Below are 24,498 nucleotides of genomic sequence, written 5' to 3' on the forward strand. Positions count from 1 at the left end.
AGACGTATATGAACTGATGCTGAGTGAAGTGAGCAGAACCAAGAGAATATTGTACACAGTAACAGGCACAATGTTCGAGGATTGATTCTGACAGATTTAATTTTTCTCAGTAACACAAGGACCTAAAACTTTTCTAAAGGACTCATGATGGAAAATACTATCCACATCCAGAGAAAGAACTATGGAGTCAGAATGCAGAGCAAATCAGACTCTTTTCCCTTTTGTTTTGTTTTGTTTTGTTTTCTTTCTCAAGGTTCCTCCGATTCATTTTAATTCTTCTATGCAACATGACTAATGTGGAAATGTGTTTAATAGGAATGTATTGTATAGAGCCCATATCAAATTGCATGCTGTCTTGGGGAGGGTGCAGGCGGGGAAGAGGAGAAAATTTAAAACTTATGGAAGTCAATGTTGAAAACCAAAAATAAATAAATGAGACTTTTAAAAAAGTAAAAATAAAATACTTTTTACCATTTTCAACCACATATCCTTATAAGCAACCTTTTCCGCTTTATTCTTTTTTTAAAATGAAATATACAAATAAGCTTGATGAATAAAATTTTAAGCTGTGTCTGGTGATGAGCCAAATATTACAAACTTTTGTTAACATAAAGATGTCTAACATCAAAGTTAAGTCCATATATGTTTATTATATTATGCTAAACATCTTCCAATTTGAAATTTATTTTATTAGAATGTTATTGTGCTTGATAAAATTTGTAAAATAAGGAAATTTAATATGATATCTTGCAAATGAAAATAACCATGTGAAGTCTTACTAGATGACTTTTTAAAATTATTATAGAACATCTCACATAAAATATATAATTTTATAAATATATTATTCTATAATTGGAGTTCAGAATTTATAGTATTTTCATAAATATTGGTAGAATGTTGTAACAACAATGTGGCTAGCAGCTGCTGTGGGGGCATAAGACCAACAACAGGAGCACACAGGAGGGCTGCTAGCACAGGTTCTTTGATCTGCTTTTCTGAGGAAAGCAACTTTAAGGGATTTAGAATCTCTCTTTAATTTTATATATATATATTATATCTATATCTATATCATTCACTTAGTTCAGGGGGAATAGTCAGCACCTTGAAGTTCAGAGCAAATACAAACAGAAATTACAGAGAAAATATCAACAGACAGGCTTCTAGCTATCTGACCGAAGCTATACATACATAGCAACCAGAGAGAGAAGCACCAACATCTGTGTTTTCAAAGCCAAGGGCTCCTTAACAGCTACCCATAATCTCTACACCAATAATCTTTCAGTGAGTGAGCCCCCAAAGGCAAAACCCTAGTCTCTTGAGTTTATATACACTTCTTCAGGGTCCAAGTGCATCACGACTATGTGATTCAACTCAAACCCATGTGACTTAGGCCTTCTTGTGACTTAAACTCTTACTCAGGGTCAGAGGGCAACACAACCATGTGACACAAACCTATGTGAACTAGGCCTTCCCTTGAAGTAATCCCTATCAAAGACTCCTGATTCAATCAAAAATTCCTTAGTGCTGAGAAGCACTCTAAAACAAAGACAGCAAAAAGTTCAGTTTGCTTGCCATTACATTTGAAAGGCAAGACTCATCAAAGGTAATTGATTACTTCAACATTCCAAAAGAGAAAACAGTAAAAAAAAGTCCCACCTTAATTACCATAACAAATGTATATTTTAGTTTGGTGGTTTGGAGGTCCAAAAATTATCATTGTTGTTACTATAAGGACTTTGAATTGAAGAATATTATAGATAGCATATTAAAGTAACTTAAGGGTTAACAACATTTCTTTTGGTGGGGAGGCGATTGTTTTTGAAAAGAGTTTGTAAAACAGAGTACTTTGTCTTAGGACAAATTGAACTAGTCCAATCCTGTGTGTGTGTGTGTGTGTGTGTGTGTGTGTGTGTGTGTGTGTGGTACATGACTGGGCATAGAGGAACTCAGGAGAACTTGCCTTGCCATGACACAATTCTCCTTTATTCCTTTTAAATTATTGACTTTGGAGCTTGCAAAACAAACAAACAAACAAACCAACAACTATATGTGTGTGTGCGTGCATGTGTGTGTGTGTGTGTGTGTGTGTGTTTGTATATACACATATAATTCATGTTGATATCTATCCCTATTTGAATATGTATTATAAATTGATATTGACATAGTCTGATAAAATGATGGCTCAGATTAAAATCACTTTATTTTTAACACCTCCACCTTCATAGTTTAGACTGGATTAGACAGTTGCAAGCAGCTCCAACAGATTTATTATCTAGGATAGGGGGACGCTGCTGGATCCCTGCCTCATTTTCCAGTCTTACACTAAGTGCTAGATGAGTTTTCACTTTTCCAGCTTTTTAATACCCTGATTTCTACCGGCATCTAATATCTAACACAAAACAAGGTTAGCCAACACTAATATGTTTTTTATAAAACATTAGAATTAGCAATGGCACAGCATGAGAGAGAAATTGAAGGGAAGAAAGAGGAATTGCTGCAGATTTGTGATGACTTGGTGCAGCCAGTTATCACAGTAACCAAGACTTTCCTTTACAGACTCCTTCAACTAACGGGGAAGTGAAGCATAAATTCCATTCTGAAGGGGTGTCACAAGTAAAGAATACAGCCTTCTTCCTGATTCAGAGCTCTGGGAGGAAGAATTTGCTTTCTGTTTCAGTTTATCAGGATAATAATGTCCATACTCTCTGCCTCAAGGGGTGGTTATGTATTCCGTAGGGAAGTGTGTAAAGTGTTTTGCAAAGTTTAAAATATTATATAAATACTTAAAATATTATATAAATATTTAAGAAATATAAATTTATATAAATGTAAGTTTAAATATATAAAATATAATATATACACAAATATATAAATATAATAAATTATATAAATATGTTTAAATATTATATACGTATCACTTACTAGCATTATAATCTCTATTGATGGAAACCTTTCCCCCCTTTTTTTCCCCTCCTTTAGCTATATTCTTTTACCTGGGGAAGGAGAGAAGAAATTATTGTCTTTTAACCAACCCATTTATCACATCCAAACTCTTCTTGCAACTCACACAAATACCTACTTACAGCTTAGTTGAGGCATTATCACCTGTCCTAAACTATTGCAACTTTCTCTTAATTTGTCTCGATGACTTGTTCCACACCTCTCCTCTCCCCCCAGTCCATTCTACTCACTTTTACCAAAATATTTTTGCTTAAGCACAGAATGTACCATGTGACTTGCTTACCTAACCCCTATTGATTCCAGAACAAAATATGAAATCCTTTGTTTAACTTTTAAAATCCTGTACATTGTCCCAATCTTTCTTTCTAATCTATTTGGACATTACTTCCACTCCTGCACTCTGAGATCCAGGCTAATTAGCCCCTGTGTTCCCCACTCACAAGACTCCATTCCCCATCAGCATTTGCACTGGTCATTCTTCATGCCTGAAATACTAAACTCTTTCATTTGGAGCTTTCATCTCCATCTTCCATGTGAAGCCTTTCCTGATACTCTCAAACTACTTTGCATTTAACTATTTTGTATGTGTGCTTATCTATCTATCAGCATACAGACACACGCACACACACACTTATTTTTACTTGATATTTATGTCTTATATATTGTCTGTTGTCTACCCGTGCTGGAATATTAGGACCCGGAAGGCAGAGACTTTTCCTAATGCCTTTCTTTGCATTCTTGGTGTCTAGCACAGATCCTGGAACACAGTAGGTATATTCCTCTATTCCTCATCACATGGTGCCATCCCTAATTAAAAAAAAAAGGAAGGAAGAAGAAAAAGAGAAAGTGAGTACAGCAAAATTAACCAGCCCATCAAAAGTCTATCATTATGTGCAGTATTCCACACCCATAGTCCTACGGCTCTATAAAGTAATGGGGGAGAGAGAAAGGTGCCTTCTTACATGTCTCTTCTCTGAGGCCAGGCTTGGTCATTAACCTTTGCAGCATCCTCATTTGATTGTTTTGTTAATGTTGTTATTGCTTCCATTTTTATGGCTGTAGTCATAGTTGTTTTTTTTTTTTCCTAACTCCATGCTCCACAGTGTGAGAAGTGTGCTCATTCTAGAAAGAACAATACTCATTGTGAAGCCGGGAAAGTTCCCATTTTATTCTACATTTATTTTACATTCTTACTGAATGAGTAATTCCTAGTGGAGTATGCTTGCTCAGACAAAGGCTTTTTATGCTGTTCCCAGTTTGAATTTCTCTCCCCCCACCCCCCTGCTCTCCACTGGCTAGGTGCAACCTCCTAACTGTCCGCTTCACGTTCTCTTACTTAATATGTTCCCCCTCAAACAGTTTGTGAAGCATACATACAAGCTTCTGACCTTTTACTTAACGAGAAGCCTGGTTCTGCTGGGTCACAGCTCTGATTAGAACCGTCATCTCTGACTTACATTCTGTTATTACTTAAAGCTGGGAGTAGTTTTAATCCTGTGTAATCAGAATTCCTTCTTTTGTTTCTCATAACAGTCTTCTATCACATTGGATGCTTTGTCAGTATTTTGAGTCAAACAATGTTGTTACCAAATCAATTAAAACCATTATTTAGCAATTTAAAAAAATACTGTAGTTCAGTTGTGTCTGACCCTCCAATACCCCATTTAGGATTTTCTTGGCAAAGAGACTGGAGTAGTTTGCTATTTCCTTCTCCTGCTCATTTTACAAAGAAAGGACTGAGGCAAACAGGGTTAACTGAATTACCAAGGGTCACACAGCTAGTAAGTGTCTGAGGCCAGATTTGACCCTATTTGGGGTTTTCTTGGCAGAGATGCTAGAGTGGTTTGCCATTTCCTTTTCCACTTCATTTTACAGAAGAGAAACTGAGGTAAAAGGGGTTAAGTAACTTGCCCAGGATTACATGGCTACTAAGTGTCGGAGGCTAAATTTGAACTCAGGTTTTCCTGATACTTGGCTCTGTTCTGTACCCACTGTATGACATATCTGCCCTTAAAAAAATACTAGACATCCAATATTAAAGAAATGAGGGGAGAGAGCTTGTTAATCATTACGGGAAGATTTTGATAAATTGTCAAGATTCACTGGACTTTGGCTTCAGGGTAGAGTCTTTTCAGGGCCTTTGGCAATTCTGGCAAAGGAGGAAGTACTTGGAACTGAAAGAAAGATAAGACTTGAGGGAATGGTGTTTCCTTCTTCCCTAGAAGGAAGGAGTATGTTGCTTGCTTGAATGTTGTCCTCTCCTTTTACCACAATGGCAATGGATAGAGTGCTGGGCCTGGAATTATAAAGACTCATTTTCTTGAATTCAAATCTGGCCTCAGATACTTATTAGCTGTACAACCCTGGGTAATTCACTTAACCCTGTTTGCCTCTGTTCTTTTCCTCTGTAGAAGGAGATGGCAAACCACTTCAGTCTCTTTGCCAAGACAACCCCAAATGGGATCACAGAGTCCATCATGACTGAAAACGACTGAACAGCATATAAGTGGAAATACAAACAAAAAAAAAACGAGACTGTTGTTATTTTCATGGCACTCCCATTTTGACTGGAGGAGACATTATGTAAAGGAACATTGGGTTCAATTCAGGGTGGCTTGAGAGTCCAGGAAATAGGTTCTCATAAGGAAAGTAGCAATGCAAATGGCAATACCCTGAGGACTTTGGGGAGCCTTGCCATAGCACAGAGTCCTGTACCCAGAGTATAATGATTCCAAGGATTAGAGTGGAATGAGACTGTTGAGGTCTAGGGGGCGCTGGCCCCCCAAAATAATGACACAAGTCTTGCCTTGAATGAAATCAACCAAAGCCTTCTTTTAGTCAATGACAAGGTTTATTAGAACACTAATTGGGTGGGCAAGATTTTAAGAATCTGCCCTGGGTAGATGAGACTGTCTATTTGTATAGGAAAAAAAATTGATTTTGTGGGAAGATCTGGATATGAGTGGCCAGTAGGCTGGGGTGATTGTGAAAAGGGGTCTAGAAGATCTGGATAGGAGTGGCTAGTAGGCTGGAGTGATTGGGAAGGTAACAGAGGACTGGGAAGGCTAGGTACCCCATGTGAATGCCAGGGACCTGGGCCATGTAGGAAGATCAAGGAAGAATTTTCCTTGTTGGCATCCAGATCCCAAAGACATGTTTTTTCCTTTTGGGGGTTCAGATCCCATCCTCATCAAGACTGTATTATCTCAAATACAGGTAGGATAGAGGGGTCACTCGACTGTAGACTTTCTGTACCTGTTGGGAACTGGGCAATAGAGCAGTGAGAGCTGCTTAGGAAAGGGAGCCCCTCAGTGGCAGCAGGTGAGAATTCATCTTCTAGCTTCTCAACAGTAGTTTAGGGAGGGGTTTCCAGCTTTGGTTGGGGCACCAGACAATTTCTGTCTCCTTACCTTCCATGTGATAATTTAGGGGAGGTCTAGAAGATCAAAATGGCAACTTAGGTGCATAATAATGGCAAAAGATTTTTATTTAATTAATGAATTGCATCACATAAAGGGGCCTTCAAAGGTGTTTGAGGATTTTTGAAATTCGTTTTTCTCTTAAGTAGTCCCAACCTGCCATTCTAGAAAGAGGAAGAAACTGAAGTCCTAGTCTAGAATGAGAAAGGTAAGAATTATTTGTCATTAGTACAGCAATTGTGTCTTTTTAAATGGTGTTTCCAAAGTATGGGAGGGCACTCAACATATTTTTCTCTGATTTTTTTTTAAATTGCTGTACATAGGCTAAATATATTTTTGGGTTAGCAACCCCTCCCCTTTTTTAATGTCACAGTAAAATTTCACTAAGCCTCTAATTAAATTAGAAACCTGAATAATATCATGCCATTTTCACCCCTAGGGAAAGGGAAATGTTAATCAGTTACCAAATTTTATCATTTCTAGTTTTATAATATCTCTCATCATCCTATGACCCTTAATCTGGTGCTGTTTCTACTGTACTAATAAGAGAATCATGTAAGAGCTAGCTATCAAGAAGAGATAAAGAATGTACTTTATTAGAAATCGATGGAGATACTGGAAGCTGAGATACTTCTCAGGAGCCATTGTAGTAGTCCTATGGACAGGTCATAACAGCCTGAATTATGTTGGTTACAATGGGAGTAGAAAGGAAGAGTTGGCTTTTTCAAATGAGATAATGTATATAAAGTGCTTTACAAACTGCAAAGTCCTAATGCCATCTATTATGATAATTATTATTATGATTATTAACAGAATTGAAGAGACAGGGTAATGATATAGAAAAAGATATAGGTAGGTGGCAAATTGAGAGACCTCTGAAAATATCCTGTGAGTCCAATGATCTCTGTTAGATATTTCATCTGACTTTATTCATTTATTGGCCCCAGCCCCCTGTTCCCTCATGTCATAAATTTACATTGCATTCAGTACTGTCCTCCCATATTTATAGACAAGGACACAAGCAATCCCATGGTTTTATCTTCACTTGCATGACAACTCTCATGACTCTTCCCTTTTAAAATTTTATTTCATTTAGAAATGAGCAAACCTATGATTTTTAATCTCAGAAACAGTCTGTTTTCCTTACATTTAGTGTAAGTAGGAAAAGTTAGAAAGTGTGTTTGTGTTTGTGTGTGTGTGTACACATATTTGATAAAGAAACTTATGTAAATTTATCTACTAGTTCATAAAAGTGAAAAGGTAACAGATTAGCACTTTTATTTAGTCAAAACTTTTCTTCTAGTTACTTTGTTCAGGGCCTCCTTCACATCTTTGTTCCTGAGGCCATACATCATGGGGTTCAACATGGGGATCACTGTTGTGTAAAACACAGCTACCATTTTCCCCTGCTCTACAGACTCCTCAGTGGGATGCCTTAAATGCATATAGAACAGGGTCCCATAGAATATGGTAACCACTGTGAGGTGGGACCCACATGTGGAAAAAGCCTTGCGCCTGCTCTCAGCCGAACGGCTCTGGAGGATGGCCACAAGGATGAACATGTATGATGTAACAATGATCAGAAGGGACTGGACATTGCTATAGCCAGCCACTATATACATGGATAGCTCTTTACTGTATGTATCAGAACATGCTAGTTTGATGAGAGGGGGGTCAGCACAGTAGAAGTGGTTAATTTCATTAGCACCACAGCAGGATAAATTGTAGGTCCTCAAGGTTTCCATGACACTGAGAAGGAATCCATAGACATAGGGAGTAATAACCAGCCGGGTACAGACGCTCTTTGACATTTTACTGCTGTATTGCAGTGGGTTGCAGATGGCCATGTAGCGATCATAAGCCATGACAGCCAACATACCATGTTCAGTGAGCACCACAGCAATGACAATGTAACACTGGACCAAACAACCAGTATAGGAAATGGTTTTCTTCTCTGATAAGAAGTTTTCAAGCATCTTTGGGGTGACATTTGTAGAGAAGCATAGATCCAGAAATGATAAGCTACAGAGAAAAAAGTACATGGGGGTGTGAAGTCGAGAATCAATCTTGATTAAAACAATCATGCCAATATTCCCTACCACAGTGACCATGTAGATCATGAGAAACAGCACAAAGAAAATAGTGCTCAGCTCTGGATGGCTGGTTAATCCCAGAAGAATGAATTCAGTCACTTGAGTGTAGTTTCTGTTGGACATTTCCTGGTTTCCACTTAAGAGTCATTGGTTCTATTATTTAACAAGAAAGGTAGAAACAAATAATGAGTGCTCCTTTGCCCTTGTTATCATGATTTCCCTACAAAGAGTTAAAGGGCTTCATTTATATGATCTCAGCAACATTCATATTGAAAATAAGAAAAGGTAGATGGGGCTAAACACAACTCAATTTAAATTCCACAGCCATAACAACAAGAATTATTTGTATCTCATCAAATCTGCTTTCTTTTTCTTTTGGAAGGTGAAGGAAGGAGTTGTTCCCGTGTGTCACATAAATCACTTCATTGTTCCTTTAGTATCAGTCTGCTGCTTTGGAATCAGGGAGAGATAACCTGCCCTCTGAAATTGAAATATCCAAGTAATTTGTCCCCATTTGTTGCCTGAATGTGAGGTGAGCACATAGGTTTTCCTTCCATCTGAATGTCCATTCTGTCTGTTGCATAAACTCATGTACATAAGACCTCAGAAGCTATCTAGTCCAACCCTTGCCCTTATGATGAATTCTACCTATAGCATCCTCAGGCAGTGGTCCTTCAGCCCCTGGCTGAACACTGGCAGAGATGACAAACCCACTACCTAAATCCAAAGCCAAACCATTCCACGTTGACATAGCTATGGTTATTAGGACGTTTGTTTATTTTTCCTTGATTTGAACCAAAATTTGCCACTCTAATTTCTACCAGTGTTGGTCCTATCCTGTATATTCCAGGACCAAGAAGAATAAATATGATCTTTCGCATTACATTTAAAAAAAAACCTTGAAGACGTCTGTCACTTCCACTGAATCATTGCTTCCCAACTACTCCAGCTAATCCTTGATTCTTTTGTGAAATGATCTTTGATCCTCTTTCCATGCTGGCCAACATACCCCAAATCTACTCAAACTGGTCAAATTCCCTTTCTAAAATGAAGTACTTCAACTATTGGATGATAAGAACATAGTATAGCAGGATTATTGCCTGCCTCACTCTGTACTTTACTGCTATATAAGCAATGCAGAAGACTCTTCTTGGTCCCTGCTTCCCTAAAGAATGTACTGAAAATCAACTCCATTTCAAGTCCACAAAACATTATTAAATGCATCATATATACTACTAAATTATCAGGTCTTTTGTCATGCCATGACAAAATTATAAAAGAAGTGAAGTTTGGCTTTATCACCTACCTCTCTTTGTGTTTGCCATTTCTATGTCCCTCCCCTTTGCCCTCTTATGGTTCTCTCATTCCTCTCGTCCTCTTATCTCCTTACTTCTATTCTGTTCATTCTGTAGTTCTGTTCTATTCATGTTTGCTTTTTATGAAGCCTGGGACTTCATCCTACATAGGTATCTTGCAGCATGGAAACTTTTTGTTCCAATGCAAATGGCAGAAGTTTTGGAGAGTCCCTTGTTATACAAAGAGGTTAAGTGACTTGCAAATAATCACCTAATTAGTATGTGTCAGAAGTAAGATGTAAACCAAAATTTTCTTAGCAACAATGCTGGTACCCTATTTGTTACACCATGCAACTTTTCTAACCTTCTGTTTATTCTACCAGCTTGCTTTCCCCCTCAGCATATAATTTCATTAACTTAAAATAAGAGTAACCTATTGCACTAATTCATACTAAACTGAGAATGATAGATACTTGTCTTAACAAATTAATCATAGAATAACAAAAACAAACCAAAAAACCCCAGTCTAATGGTTCTAGCAACTTTTTTTTTAATGAGTATTAGTGTATTAATGAGTTTCCAAGTGAAGATAGGAGAAAGTGAGTAGTATTTTTAAACATGATTTCCTGGTAAAATTCCTCAGCCTTGAGGATATAAATGTTGCCTCAATCATAAGACTCCTCTTACCCATAGACTGAATAGTTACAACCCTTATAAAGTATATCCTAATATGCTCCAGGAAGAGATTTGTGCCCTGAAATATCACCATTCTATAGACATATTGGTTTCAATTTCAGAAATACTACCAATAGAGAATGTCAAGGGAGCTAATTGTCCTGAGGGTTTATACTCTAATAAAGAGTTCCATTGAATGTGATTTGGGGAGGTGTTATTTTTTTGTGAAATGGTCATGGTAGACTCTGAAAAATTCTGAAGGTAGAAGAGATTGTCTTCTTAGAGAGATGGACAAAGGAAAAGTTTGGAGTGGGCACAGGGGAAAAAGGGAAAAAGTAAGGAATTTACCATACTCATGCTTTTAAAGAGATGAAGATACTAAGGAAACAGGAGCTGTGGCCAGGATAAATAAAATGAGATAAAGAAGGAGCTTAAACTCAGCTTAAATAAGCCAAGGAGACTCTCACTATCACTCTCTCTCTCCCTCTCTCTCTCTCTCTCTTTTTCTCAATCCAGAGAAATGAAGCAACTTTCCCAAGCTCGTACGCTGAATTAATACTACCATTAAGAAGGAATATGAAGAGATTAATCTTGAAGAATTCTTAAGTGCATTGACAAGAGAAAGCTAGTTCAGAAGGCAAAGCTCTTGTACCTATGAATGAATCAGTGAATGATATAGTAGATTTTAGAATTTTTTTTTTCCATTTGAAAGTCATTAATAAGATGTGTCATAGGAGAGAGTCTCAAACTGGGAGTCACACGAACTGAGTTTGAATCCTGGCTTTGTCACTTCCTACCTATGACTTCTTGGACAAGTTATTTAACCTCTCTGGGCCGCAGCTTATTTATCAACAAAATGAGGGGGTTAAACTAGGTGACAATTAATGTCCCTCAGCTTCAGCTCTGTCGATACTCTAAGTAAAAACAGTTTATAAGAGTATCATGGCCTTGGTAAGGCTCCCATTAGACAATAAACAGGAGCCTGGGACATGAGCTACTTGAGAAGAGAGTGTTAGAGGATAGCCAGTGGAGAGTAATGACTGCATGTATTGGAGATCTGCTCTATCTGTTTAGGCTGACTACTTGCCCTCCCTAAGCCTGTTTCATTGTTTGTAAAATGGGAATGATAAAACCTACACAGCCTGTCTCAAAATGTTAGGGTGAGAAATATACTTTGTAAATTTCAAATGCAAAATTGTCGGCAAAGGGGGCAGAGCCAAGATGGCGGATGGAAAGCAGTGACTAGCGTGAGCTCCCCACCAAGTCCTTCCAAACACCTATAAAAAATGGCTCTGAACCAATTCTAGAACTGCAGAACCCATAAAATAGCAGAGGGAAGTAGGGCTCCAACCCAGGACAGCCTAGATGGTTGCTGGGTGAGGTCTTTTGTGCACGAAGCTGGGAGCGGAGCAGGCTGGGCTGCGCAGATCAACCAGACCAGGTGCCCAGTGGAGCAGGCCCTAGCACCCTGAATCAGCGACCTGTGGCAGTTGCCAGACTTCTCAACCCACAAACACCAAAGACAACAGAGAAGAACTGCAGAACCCACAAAATAACAGAGGGAAGCAGGGCTCTAGCCCAGGACAGCCTGGGTGGTCTCTAGGTGAGGTCTATCCCGCATGGAGCTGGGAGCAGAGTGGAGCAGAGACCAGCGTGGGCTGCGCGGACCAACCAGACCAGGAGCCAGGCGAAGTGGGCCTTAGCGCCCTGAATCAGTGAGCTGCAGCAGTTACCAGACTTCTCAACCCACAAACACCAAAGACAACAGAAAGGTTAGTGGGAAAAGCTGCTGAGGACAGGCGGATAGAGTTCGTGGTTCAGCCACCATCCCGGGGGGCAGTGGAGGTGGGGCAGCTACAGAACTACAGCTGCAGTTGCTTCTGGCCCCAGGCCCACCTGGTGAGAGGAATTAAGTGGCAGATCAGAGCGGGAGTGCAGAGCCTGCTGAAGATCTAAGTCCAGTCCGGGTTGGGGGTTCTTAGGGAAGGAGGAGTGCTGGTGTGGCGGAGCTGGCTGTAATAGCTCTGAAATCAACAGTGCATCCCCTCGAGCTTGGAACATAGTACTCTTTACTCTACAAGCAGTCATACCCCGCTGAAAAACTCAAGGGTCAAGTAAGTTGGCTGGGAACATGGCCAGGCAGCGAAAATGCACTCAGATTCAGTCTCAGACTTTGGAAGCTTTCTTTGGTGACAAAGAAGACGAAAACATATAGCCAGAAGAAGTCAACCAAGTCAAAGAGCCTACAACAAAAGCCTCCAAGAAAAACATGAACTGGTCTCAGGCCATGGAAGAGCTCAAAAAGGATTTGGAAAAGCAAGTTAGAGAAGTAGAGGAAAAATTGGGAAGAGAAATGAGAAGGATGCGAGAAAACCATGAAAAACAAGTCAATGACTTGCTAAAGGAGACCCAAGAAAATACTGAAAAATATACTGAAGAAAACAAAACCTTAAAAAATAGACTAACTCAAATGGCAAAAGAGCTCCAAAAAGCCAGTGAAGAGAAGAATGCCTTGAAAGGCAGAATTAGCCAAATGGAAAAGGAGGTCCAAAAGACCACTGAAGAAAATACTACCTTAAGAATGAGATTGGAGCAAGTGGAAGTTAGCGACTTTATGAGAAATCAAGATATTTTAAAACAGAACCAAAGGAATGAAAAAGTGGAAGGCAATGTGAAATATGTCATTGGAAAAACCACTGAGAGGAGAATAGATCCAGGAAAGATCATTTAAAAATTAATGGACTACCTGAAAGCCATGATCAAAAAAAGAGCCTAGATATCATCTGTCAAGAAATTATCAAGGAGAACTGCCCTGATATTTTAGAGCCACATGGCAAAATAGAAATTGAAAGAATCCACCGATCGCCTCCTCAATTAGATCCCAAAAAGAAATCTCCTAGGAATATTGTCGCCAAATTCCAGACCTCCCAGATCAAGGAGAAAATATTGCCAGCAGCCAGAAAGAAACAATTTGAGTATTGTGGAAACACAATCAGAATAACCCAAGATGTAGTAGCTTCTACATTAAGAGATGGAATGGCTTGGCATACGATATTCCGGAGGTCAATGGAGCTAGGATTAAAACCAAGAATCACCTACCCAGCAAAAGTGAATATCATGCTCCAAGGCAAAATATGGACTGCAAGCTTTCTCAGTGAAAAGACCAGAGCTAAATAGAAAATTTGACTTTCAAACACAAGAATCAGGAGAAGCATGAAAAGGTAATCAAGAAAAAGAACAGGAAAAAGAAATCGCAAGGGACTTACTAAAGGTGAACTTCTTGTTTACATTCCTACATGGAAAGATGATGTGTATGATTCATGAGACCTCAGTATTAGGGTAGCTGAAGGAAATATGCATGTATATAGATATATATAGATATATATGTATAAAAATATATATTTATATAGAGAGATATATATGTATATAAATATATATATATAAATAAATATATATGTGTGTGTATGTATATATATGTGTGTGTATGTATGTATATATGTATGTGTATATGTACATATATATATATGTGTAGAGAGAGAGGGCACAGGGTGAGTTGAAGATGAAGGAATGATATCTAAAAGAAATAAAATCAAATTAAGGGATGAGAGAGGAATATATTGAGAGAGGGAGAAAGGGAGAGATAGAATGGGGTAAATTATCTCGCATAAAAGTGGCAAGAAAAAGCAGTTCTATAGGAAGAGAAGAGAAGGCAGGTGGGGGGGAATGAGTGAATCTTGCTCTCATCAGATTTGACCTCAGAAGGGAATACCATACACACTAAATTGGGTATCTTACCCCACAGGAAAGAAGGAGGAAGAAGATAAAAAGGGGGGATGATAGAAGGGAGGGCAGATGGGGGAGGAGGTAATCAAAACCAAACACTTTCGAAAAGGGACAGGGTCAAGGGAGAAAATTGGATAAAGGGGGATGGGTTAGGAAGGAGCAAAATATAGTTAGTCTTTTACAACATGAGTATTGTGGAAGGGTTATACATAATGATACACATGTGGCCTACGTTGAATTGCTTGACTTCTTAGGGAGGGTGGGTGGGAAGGGAAGAGGGGAGAGAATTTGGAACTCAAAGTTTTAAAAACAGGTGTTCAAAAACAAAAAAAAAGTTTTTGCATGCAACTAGAAAATAAGATACACAGGCAATGGCGTGTAGAAATTTATCTTACCCTACAAGAAAGGAAGGGAAAAGGAGATGGGAGGGGAGTGGGGTGACAGAAGGGAGCGCTGACTGGGGAACAGGGCAACCAGAATATACACCATCTTGGAGTTGGGGGGGGATAGAAATGGGGAGAAAATTTGTAGTTCAAATTCTTTTGAAAATCAATGCTGAAAACTAAATATATTAAATAAATTAAATTAATAAAATAAAACTCCCAGTTAAAGAAAAAAAATTGTCTGCAAAATAAGTGGAATGTATAATCTCTATGGTTCCTTCTTTTTCAAAATCTTTTTTAATGGTTCTGTGAAATAAGTAAATAGATAATCTTCTAGAAACTTTATAATAAAATAAAGAAAAACCTATTCTCAGCCGATTTTCCATTCCTAGAGACATTTCATTGAATATTGGAGGTTTGATATAGCTTTAAAGATAATAGCAGCACAAAATTTGAGAGTTAGAAAAGATCTTAGATGGCCTACAGTCCAGTCCCCTCATTTTACAAACAAGCAGGTCAAAATGGAGAGAGTAGAAAATACTCATCCTTCTCAGTCAGTCTCATGGCATGACTAAGAGCTATCTCCTGACCTGCTGTCCAGGCCCTCTCCTGCTCATCAGTTAGCTTGTCTTCTGAGCAAATCCCTTCAGCTCCTAATGCCATGCACATTAAAATACCACACCTTAGCATATGAATGCATTACACAGATATTTTTTCATCCTACCTGTGGAAGAAATGACATTCTTGTGGTGACACCAAGGTCAAAGGATTCTGTGCTGAAGAAACATTTATACCTAATCTAATACTCAAACCTATTAAAAAGGAGCAGTTCAAGTGGAGAATCTTGGATGTGCCCAGAGGACTATGCCAATTAGTAAGATTGCACTGGGATTCGCAAATATGAGCCTGTTTTCTTTTGTACTTAGCTTAACTTGTGTTGCATCATGGTTTTGTCATGGGTACACAGGGAAATCAGACATTTGCACAGTACATTGATAAACTGTTAACAGTTTAATAGTTTAGGAGTAGAATAAAACCCCCAAGTCAATGATAGAGCTATACATGGATCTTGTAGAATGGTAGATCTCAGCAGGACCTTAAAACGTGGGCCAGAATTTCAGAACTGAGTGACTTTAAGATATAGAACAGAATTTTTGAGCTGGAAGGGACTTTAAGGATCACATAGCCCAATTCTTTCATTTTATAAGAGGAGGGACTCTGATTTCATGAGATTAAGTGATAGCTAGTCCTCCTGATTCCAGTCCAATGACAGCTCCATTGTTATATGTTGCTTTTTCGTGTTACCATGAGTAAGACTGCCTGAGAATAAGATTCTGCAACCCGTAAATGTTCTTTATTGGGGCTCAGGTCAGATCTTCTTCGTTCTAGTTTCTATAAGCCCACTTTTCTAGCCTTATTTCATGTTATTTCCTTTCACATTAGGCAACTTAGCCTATTTATTTGAAATTCCTCAAACATTATATCATGGCTTTCTTCTCTGAGCATTTGAGCAAGGGTTACTGACACTCTCCCCTGGAGTTCACTTCCATTTCATTTCTATCACTCAGAATCTTTATCTCTTTTCAAGGTTCAATTATTTTTCCATGAAAACCTGACTTTTCTCCCCAAGCCTTGACCCTTTATCTTTACCTTCAGCCACATCACATTGTTGATGTCTGTGCTTCCTCAAATAAGTTTGTCTTCATGCATATACAATTACAGATTGTACAATTTACCGTATATCTAGTTTGGTTGTTCCTACATATGTACATGTTTATTTCCATGGACAGATTATAAGCTCCTTCAAGCCAGAAACTGTTTCCTCTTTTGTATTCCCAATCCCAAGTTCAATGTTTTGTGCATCATGGGTATATAATAAGTATTTGTTTAGAAGATGAGAAAAGAAGGCAGAGGAAAATTCTAGGATGATTTCTTATTATACATGCATTGCCCCACCTATGAGAGGTAAGAAGCAATTTGAGGACAGCCAACAGATCCTATATTTCTTTCATGGCAACTACCTGGCTTAGTGGATAGAGTACCAGACATGGATTCAGAAAGACTCATCTTTGTGAGTTTAAATCTAGCTTCAGATATTTACTAGCTGTGTGATCCTCAGCAAGTCACTTTACCTTCTTTGCCTCAGTTTCCTCATCCATAAAATGAGTTGGAGATGGAAATGGCAAACCAGTCCAGTATCTTTGCCAAGATAACCCCAAATGAGGTACTAAAATGTGGGATACGATTGAAATGACTGGACCACCACAACAGATGCTCCAGTAACCTAGCAGGTGCTCAACAAATGCTTGTTAGAGAAGCCATATGCTATAATGACCAGATCATTGACCTTGGAGAGAGGACTTAGCTTTTTAAATGTTTGACCTAAGCCAAATCACCTTATCTGTCTGGGCTTCTGTCCTCTTCAAAAATGAAAGCCTTGGACTAGATAATCTCTATTGTCATCCCTTCTGCCTCTGGTTATCTATTTCACTTAATAGGTATTATTATTCCCTATACTCAAGAATTACATTTGTGGATGGTCACCATTATTTCTTATTCCTTACCTGCTATATCAGGCTCTTCACCATAATTTCCTTTTCTAGAAGTAAATGAAATATCTGTAACTAGTAAGGAATCAAAAATAGTTCCACACTTTGTTGATCCTTCATTGCGCTTTTTTCATATAATACAAATACCCAGCTAGTACATATATGAATAAAGGAAACATATGTAATCCATTTAATCAATTCCTTGGCCCTCAGGTTAATTTTAGTACCAAGAGATAAAGGAGCATATATAATGATTCCGCTAAACCAGCCCCTCCCAGAGCTGTGTGATTGCATCCAAGAAAGCTGAATGGTTCAAAGGTAATTTGAAAAATAATAATAATAATGAGGAAAAGGAAGCCAGAACCCTTTATAAATATACCATTCTAAGGTAAGGAGAACCCAAGAAGTTCTGAATCAAACAACCATGAAGAAACTGATTAATGATGTACCCAAGAGTTGGTGAATTTTCTTTGGTTCCTACTGTGTTGCATCTGTAGATGCAACAGTTTTTCTAGAATTTTCTCTCACTTCTACCTCCTTCCTCCCACTGGGGAAAAATCCTTTGTCTGACCAGAGGCTTTATATGACCTGACATTCCACCATTGGCAGGGAAGAAGTTCAGAAATATAGCAGGAATTAAAAATAAGGTTAATCAGGCCAAGGACTGGAGAGCTGAAATGAACCCAAAATACAATCTTCTTCAAATCTGTCATTTCATGGATGAGGAAAACTGATGTCTAGAAAAAGGAATTGACATTCCTGGAAAAACACACAAGGCCATGAGTGTAAAGTGTACTGGGAGCAATAACGTATCACATACTTCAATAAGCAATCAATCATTAATCAATAAGAATTTATTTTTCAGTTAAAAAAAAAAACAACTCTTTCCCAACATGTGCCCCACCCCTATAGGAAACTAAAATGAAAAAAATCCATGTCACAAATATGAATAGCAAAACAAAACAAGTTCCCACTTCAGTTATGTTGAAAAAAAAACCTATCTCCTTCTATTCCCTGAGTCCATCACAAGATGAGCAACACGTGTTATCATAGATCTCTTTGAATCACAATTGCTCATTGTGTGGACCAGAGGTCTTAAGTCTTTCAAAATTGTTTGCCTCAACAATGTTTCATTAAACATTTATTAAATACTTTCAAAATGCCAAAATCTGTACATATTACTAGGCATATGAAGACAACAATCAAAGTGTCTGCCTTCCATGATCTTCCTTTTTGTTGGTAGACACATAATACACATGCATGAGAAGAGAAAAAAATCTAGAAATAAAGGTAATTGAATAATATGCATACTAATAAATATAATTTGTAATTTCAAGTACCTGATTGAATTTTACAATTTAATATTTTATTTTATTGTCATAATTAATTTGTAAACCATAACCAGAAAGAATAAGATCTACTTTGGCAACTGCCAAATAGATATAATCATTGTCATAAAAAGTGAAAGTAAAAAAGACAACAAAATATAGTTTTGAAGCTTCCCCCACAATAGTGGCTTACAAAATGGTAAACTATTTTTAAAAATTTACCCTAAGATTTATTTAGAAAGTTCTTTTCTGAAGAGTTCTTTCCGTAAGGCTTCTTTTACATCTTTGTTCCTTAAGCTGTAGATCATAGGGTTCAACATGGGGATCACTGTGGTATAAAACACAGCCACCATTTTCCCTCGCTCCACAGACTTCTCAGAGGGTGGTGTCAGGTACATGAAGAGAAGAGTTGCATAGAATATAGTAACAGTTGTCAGGTGGGACCCACAGGTGGAGAAGGCTTTGCGCCTACTGTCTGCAGAGCTAATCCTGAAGATAGCTGGGAAGATGTACAGATAGGAGATAAGAATGATGAGCAGGGAAAAGGTGAGGTTAAACCCAGCAACAACAAACATGGATGTTTCTTTCTTGTAAGTACTAGAACAAGCTAACTTGATGAGAGGAGGGTCAGCACAGTAGAAATGTGTAATCTTATTGGGGCCACAGAATGATAAGCTATAGGTCCACATAGTCTCCATGAAGCCTGTGAGGGAGCCATAGACATAGGGCACTGAGATGAGAGAGGTGCAGACAGTGGGAGACATCTTGCTGCCATAGAGCAGAGGATTGCAGATGGCCATGTAGCGGTCAAAGGCCATCACAGCCAGAATGTAGATTTCCACATGGACCAAAGCAATGAAAAGGTAACACTGCACCAAACAGGCTGAGTAGGAGATGGTGGCCTTTTCCAATATGAACGTCTCCAGCATCTTAGGACTCACATTGGAAGAGAAACAGAGATCCACAAAAGATAAGTGACTCAGGAAAAAGTACATGGGTGTGTGAAGCCTGGGAGTGATTCGCACTAACACCATCATCCCCAGGTTGCCCACCACAGTGATGATGTAGATGGTTAGAAAGAGGACAAAGAATAGGACCTGAAGCTCCAGGCGATGGGTTAGTCCCAGGAGAATAAACTCAGGGTTTATGGTCACATTCCCACTCATCACTTCTCCAGTTGAGCTCCACACTCCTTGGTTCTGTATTTCCTAATATATGAGGGCCATTAAATATAGAAAATAATATAAATAAGAGAGAACAACTTTTTTTATTTAAAGTAGATGCCTTCCATTTACTTCCTCCTAATTTTCCCTCTTTCTGTGTTTTTACTTCCATTACTTCTACTCAAAAATCTCCTTTACTAAACAAGGAAGCTTGTGGTGGCACTCTCTAACAGCGAGGAGCAGCTAGGGGCAATTCATATAGCACTGGACATGAGTCAGGATGATTGGGGTGCATATCCCACTTCTGAAACTTACTGTGTGAACACAGGAAAGTCATTTATCTTCTCCAAGCTTATGCTACATAGAACTTCAAAGGAAACACATTATAATTAATTATTTTTGCAGTGCCTGATTAAAGACCCCTTAAAATCTATTTGTGGATTCCTCAGTTTACTGGACCCCGTTATGAACTACTCATAGAAAGCACGTGACATCCCTTCCCAATCTGATTCTTTCTTATCCCGTATATATGAAGTTGGATTGTTTTAGCTTAAATACAGAACTTTGAATTATTCTCTGTGAAATATCCTCTGAGTACATTTAGCTCATTATTCTTGCCTATTAAGAAATTTGGGGATCTTAGCTCTGTCTCTCAGCCTTTTATCTCTCTTCCCAAGCTTTGTGCTATGTGAAAATCTTTGAGGCAGCCTTTATTCCCTCATTCAAAGGAATGGGAAAAGTGTTGAATAGCACAGAGCCAAAAACAAATTCCTGAGAATGCCATTATAACTACCCACCTGAAATTGATTTTGACTAATTAATGATTGCTCATTGGGTCCAGTGAATCAGCTACTTCAATCAACTTTTTGCTGGTATTATTGTTCAGTTGTTTCACTGAAGTCCTACTGTTCCTCATTCCACTTGATATTTTCTTGGCAAAGATACTGGAGTAATTTGCCATTTCTTCCTCCAGCTTATTTTGCAGATGAGGAAACTGGAGCAAACAAGCTTCGATGACTTGCCCAGGGTCATGCATCTAGTAAGTGTCTGAGACCAGATTTGAACTCACAAACATGAGTCTTCCTGACTCCACTACACCAATTGGCTGTTATAATTTAGTTGGTCACTCTTCATCTCATTCACATGCATAGCATGAGAGAGTTCATCAGATTCTTTGCTTAAATGTAAGCATCTTCTGCCTTCAGGACAGCCTTTTCTCTGTTCCTCCCCCATAAAATGCCATCATCCCCTGTTATGGCCAGTGCTTTTGCTCTGGCAGTCACCAATGCTTGCAGTGTATTTCCTCTTTGCCTCCCCTCACTGAGTCCTTCGCATTTTTTAAGAATCAACCCAGAAGTCATATTCTTCATGAAGCTATTTTAACTTCCCCAGCTGTTAGTCGACTCCCCCCTGGGCTCCCAGATATTGGAACTACTTGGTATGTACATTTGTATTAATATCATACCTATGTTGTGTTGCAAGGTCTCCCAGGAACTTTAGTGTACTTTACAGCTTTGACAATGTTAAAACTACCCTAAAACTTTTGGGACACTTATTTTTGTCTGTAACTGTAGTGCCTCACTCCCTATCTGAATGTGAACTCTTTGTGATTAGGAATTTTTAAAAAATTTTCTTTCTATCTATATCCCCATCACCTAGAACTGCGACTCGAACATAGTAGGTACCTAATAGATACTTATTGGTTAGTTAATCATTCTGCCAGTTATTCACCTTGGTAAAAAAATAAATAATTGGCAAGATCTGTTCTTCAGGAAGTTATTCTAGGTTCAGTAATCATTGTTTCTACTTCTAATTGCCTATAAACTATACCATCAATAATGTACTCCAAAATTTTGTCAGGAATAAAAAACAAGCTCACTTTTCTACAGTCTGCAAAATATAATCTTTTTTTTAAAAAAATGCAATTGGGAACATACTTTTTTCAGCTGTATGATCCCTGCTTCCAAAAAATCATTTAATGATCATTTACAGTGACATTGTAGTCACATTTACAACTTCCTTAAACATACTAGGATTTAATTTAATTTAATTTAATTCATTCAGATCAGCTAGAGGCTGCCATAGTCATCTTAGGTTTCCACTCCCTCTGATCTACTTTTGTTCTATCCTTCCTCATTTAAAAGTCATTTTACCTGGAAGAGAAAACAGAAGCAAATTAAGAATTCAGTAGTTTAGCCTTCAACCTTCTTATTCCATCTAGGATCCTCCTCCTGGACCCAACATTGAGCAAATAACAAACCAACAAAAAACTTTTTTGTTGTTCCTATATTCACTGGCAGCCTCAACTTCCCCACCCCGCCACCTCGGGTTTAGTGTTCTTCACACAATTCTTACTGGACTGTGTCACTACTTTTTATTGATGTTTGCCTTTTTTTTTTTCTCCTGGACGTGTGTCTTTTTAGAATATTATTTTTAGAGTGAATTCTCTATCCATTCATATTATTCTCTTTAGATACCTTTCCTCTGCGTCCACATTGAAATCTTTTCTGCTTATATCTTCAGAACCTCACTCCTGAGAACTTCTAGACATTTGGAGCAGATGTACCCCTTCAAAATATTAGGTCATGGAATGACACTTGATCTTTTTCTAAACCATTTTGTATCTGAAATCTAAAGTGCATATCAGTGCATATGCATGGCTTTCTCCTTCGCTACCATTAACATCTCTGATGACGTCCTCATTTATTCCTGATGGCTCTTGCCATTGTTGTTCACCAAGCAGTTCTTGATTCTTGGATAGAATCCTCTCTCAGTTTCACTTAACACTTCTATCTTCTGAAGCCTCAATTATACTTAGGAAAAGGTATACATTTATCAGCTCCCCTGATGTTGTCAGAAAGAGAATGCCAACAGATGTCTGGAGAATTAAATCTTCCAATCACTACACATTTATGTATGCGTGTCTATTTCCCAAATTGTGTCGCATCTATTTCCCAAAATCCTCATCGAATTCTTCCTTCTGTTTAAGTGATCTTCACTATAACACTATGGAACTGAGTTTGAACAGCTATAAAATCAGGATAATAGTAGGTACAATATCTCCCTCTTCTAATTGTTACAGAGATGATAGTTCGTAAATTGTAAAGCAATATAATTATTGTGATATGAAAGAAAATAAATAAGAATTATGTTTATAACTATAGAAAAAGAAATATATATAAAAACAAATAATCAGCCTGATTTCATTTCATAGAAAAGTATCTCATTGAATTTAAGGTAGAAAAAGCCTCAGAAATATTCTTAAAATTCTATAGCCTGAAGGACATTAGTGTCGAAACTCCCTTATTTCACGGAGGAGGGAATTGAGTAAGGAGTCAATGGCAAAGACAAGGCTAGAACCTAGTATCCTGTCTTTCAGTATATTGTTGTCTCTTTTAAGAGCTGGGTTATCATTTTCTGTGCAAAACTCACAAATCCTTTTTTTTTCCTCCCTGCTTTTTCCAAACTCTACCATTAAAATACAAGGATATAAACGAAATACAATTTAATGGGACAAATTTCAACCCGTGTGTATAAATTTCTGACTGCATTATTCAGAATTTTCAGTCCTACCTGTGAAAGAAAAAGTAGTTTTCTAGTGACAACAAGCTCCAGGAAGGATTTGTTCTAGAAAGATTTATACCAAAGCTGATAATGAGAAGTTTTATCCCTGAAGAATACCATAGATACACACAAGAAGAATAATTCAAGTAGATAATCTTGGATATCCCTGGGGACAGAAACTAGTTAGGAGGATTATGTTTCTTTTTTTTTTCCCCTTCACACAAGGGATTTAGAAATGTTGACAGATTTTGCTTTTCACTCAGTATTATGTTGTTGGGCCTCTTTGAAAATGAAAGCTAAATAACAATATTTAGATCATATTAACGTGTGTGTGTGTGTGTGTGTGTGTGTGTGTTTTATCATAGGTGTTCAAAGAAAATAGACATATTTGCAACTGATATCGTTGTCCCCAAGAAACACTTAAAAAATTCAGTAACAGTAGTGAAGCCCTTACTTAGTGTCTTTCGGTCTGGTTATATGAGTCTTGTATGATCCATACATTTCATAGGCATCCAGAATAAGAGGTGACCTAAGACCAGTGACTACCAGAGGCTCAAATCTGGCAGACACTCTAGACTATATAAAAGAATGTCAGACCAGGCAAGGACATTAGAATGTACACAAAATGTGAAGTGTCAAGAGATGGAAAGGGCCTTGAAAATCATTGAATCCAACCCTTTCTTCTTACAGTAAAATGGACAGAGGCTAAGGGGTGAAGTCATTGGCTCAAGTCACTCAACTAGTAAATGTCATATTTAGAACCTGAAATGAGGTCATCCAAAGACACCTGTTATTCTTTTTACATTATGTTTTACAGACTTGGTTCTGCTCTCTACATTGAAACATTTTTGCCAATTCCTATGGCTGTCCCAAGAGATCACCTTGAATTTATTTGGTTTGTCAGTGAAGCAGGATGCCTTTTGAAGTTCTCCAGTGCCTGTATTTCTTTGCATTCTAGCCTTTGGCTATTACTATCAGCATTCAAGAAAGCTCATCATCTTGAGCTCAATTCTGGCCTCAGACACTCACTAGCTGTGTGATCCTGGGCAATCTACTTAACTCTGTTTGCCTTAGCTTCCTCATCTGTAAAATGACCTGGCACTGGAAAGAAGGAGTGGCTGGGGTTAACAGGTGAAGGAAGTGTTTTGATGTAAGCCTGTGTAGTGTCTTTGTGTTTATTAGTGCAGCCAATACTGTGGGAGGTGATAAGGGTTGCTGAGTGATCTTGGGGTCACTGAGCGTCCTAGACATGGAAGCAGCCTGCTTTACCTTTGGCACATAATTT

At 38.1% G+C, this 24,498-nt stretch overlaps 2 protein-coding genes across 3 annotated transcripts; both read right to left on the reverse strand.

Annotated features, from left to right (window-relative positions):
* Positions 1 to 7,657: 7,657 nt before the first annotated feature.
* On the reverse strand, positions 7,658 to 8,596 carry LOC118853968 (olfactory receptor 1030-like). Its single transcript, XM_036764229.1, has one exon. It carries the CDS (start codon positions 8,594 to 8,596, stop codon positions 7,658 to 7,660), a length of 939 nt encoding a protein of 312 aa, XP_036620124.1.
* A 10,120-nt stretch (positions 8,597 to 18,716) lies between these two features.
* LOC118853977 (olfactory receptor 5M8-like) lies at positions 18,717 to 23,719 on the reverse strand. 2 transcript variants are annotated; one of them, XM_036764247.1, is made up of 2 exons: positions 23,693 to 23,719; positions 18,717 to 19,628 (listed from the first exon to the last, which is right to left on the reverse strand). In XM_036764247.1, exons 1-2 carry the CDS (start codon positions 23,717 to 23,719, stop codon positions 18,717 to 18,719), a joined length of 939 nt encoding a protein of 312 aa, XP_036620142.1. The 2 variants fall into 2 exon arrangements, with proteins under 2 accessions (XP_036620142.1, XP_036620143.1); XM_036764248.1 differs by lacking the exon at positions 23,693 to 23,719 and having other exon boundaries at positions 18,717 to 19,652.
* Between the last annotated feature and the right edge of the window lie 779 nt (positions 23,720 to 24,498).

Source organism: Trichosurus vulpecula, chromosome 6 (genome assembly GCF_011100635.1).
Source record: "Trichosurus vulpecula isolate mTriVul1 chromosome 6, mTriVul1.pri, whole genome shotgun sequence".
Taxonomy (NCBI): Eukaryota; Metazoa; Chordata; class Mammalia; order Diprotodontia; family Phalangeridae; genus Trichosurus; species Trichosurus vulpecula.

What these genes read in the sequence shown, in the direction of transcription:
- LOC118853968 (XM_036764229.1), bottom strand. Translation starts at nt 8,596, where the DNA reads ATGTCCAACAGAAACTACACTCAAGTGACTGAATTCATTCTTCTGGGA.
- LOC118853977 (XM_036764247.1), bottom strand. Translation starts at nt 23,719, where the DNA reads ATGAAATGTATGGATCATACAAGACTC. An exon ending in GTATGGATCATACAAGACTC is followed by an intron (nt 19,629 to 23,692) that starts ATATAACCAGAC and finishes GTGACCATAAAC; the next exon opens with CCTGAGTTTATTCTCCTGGG.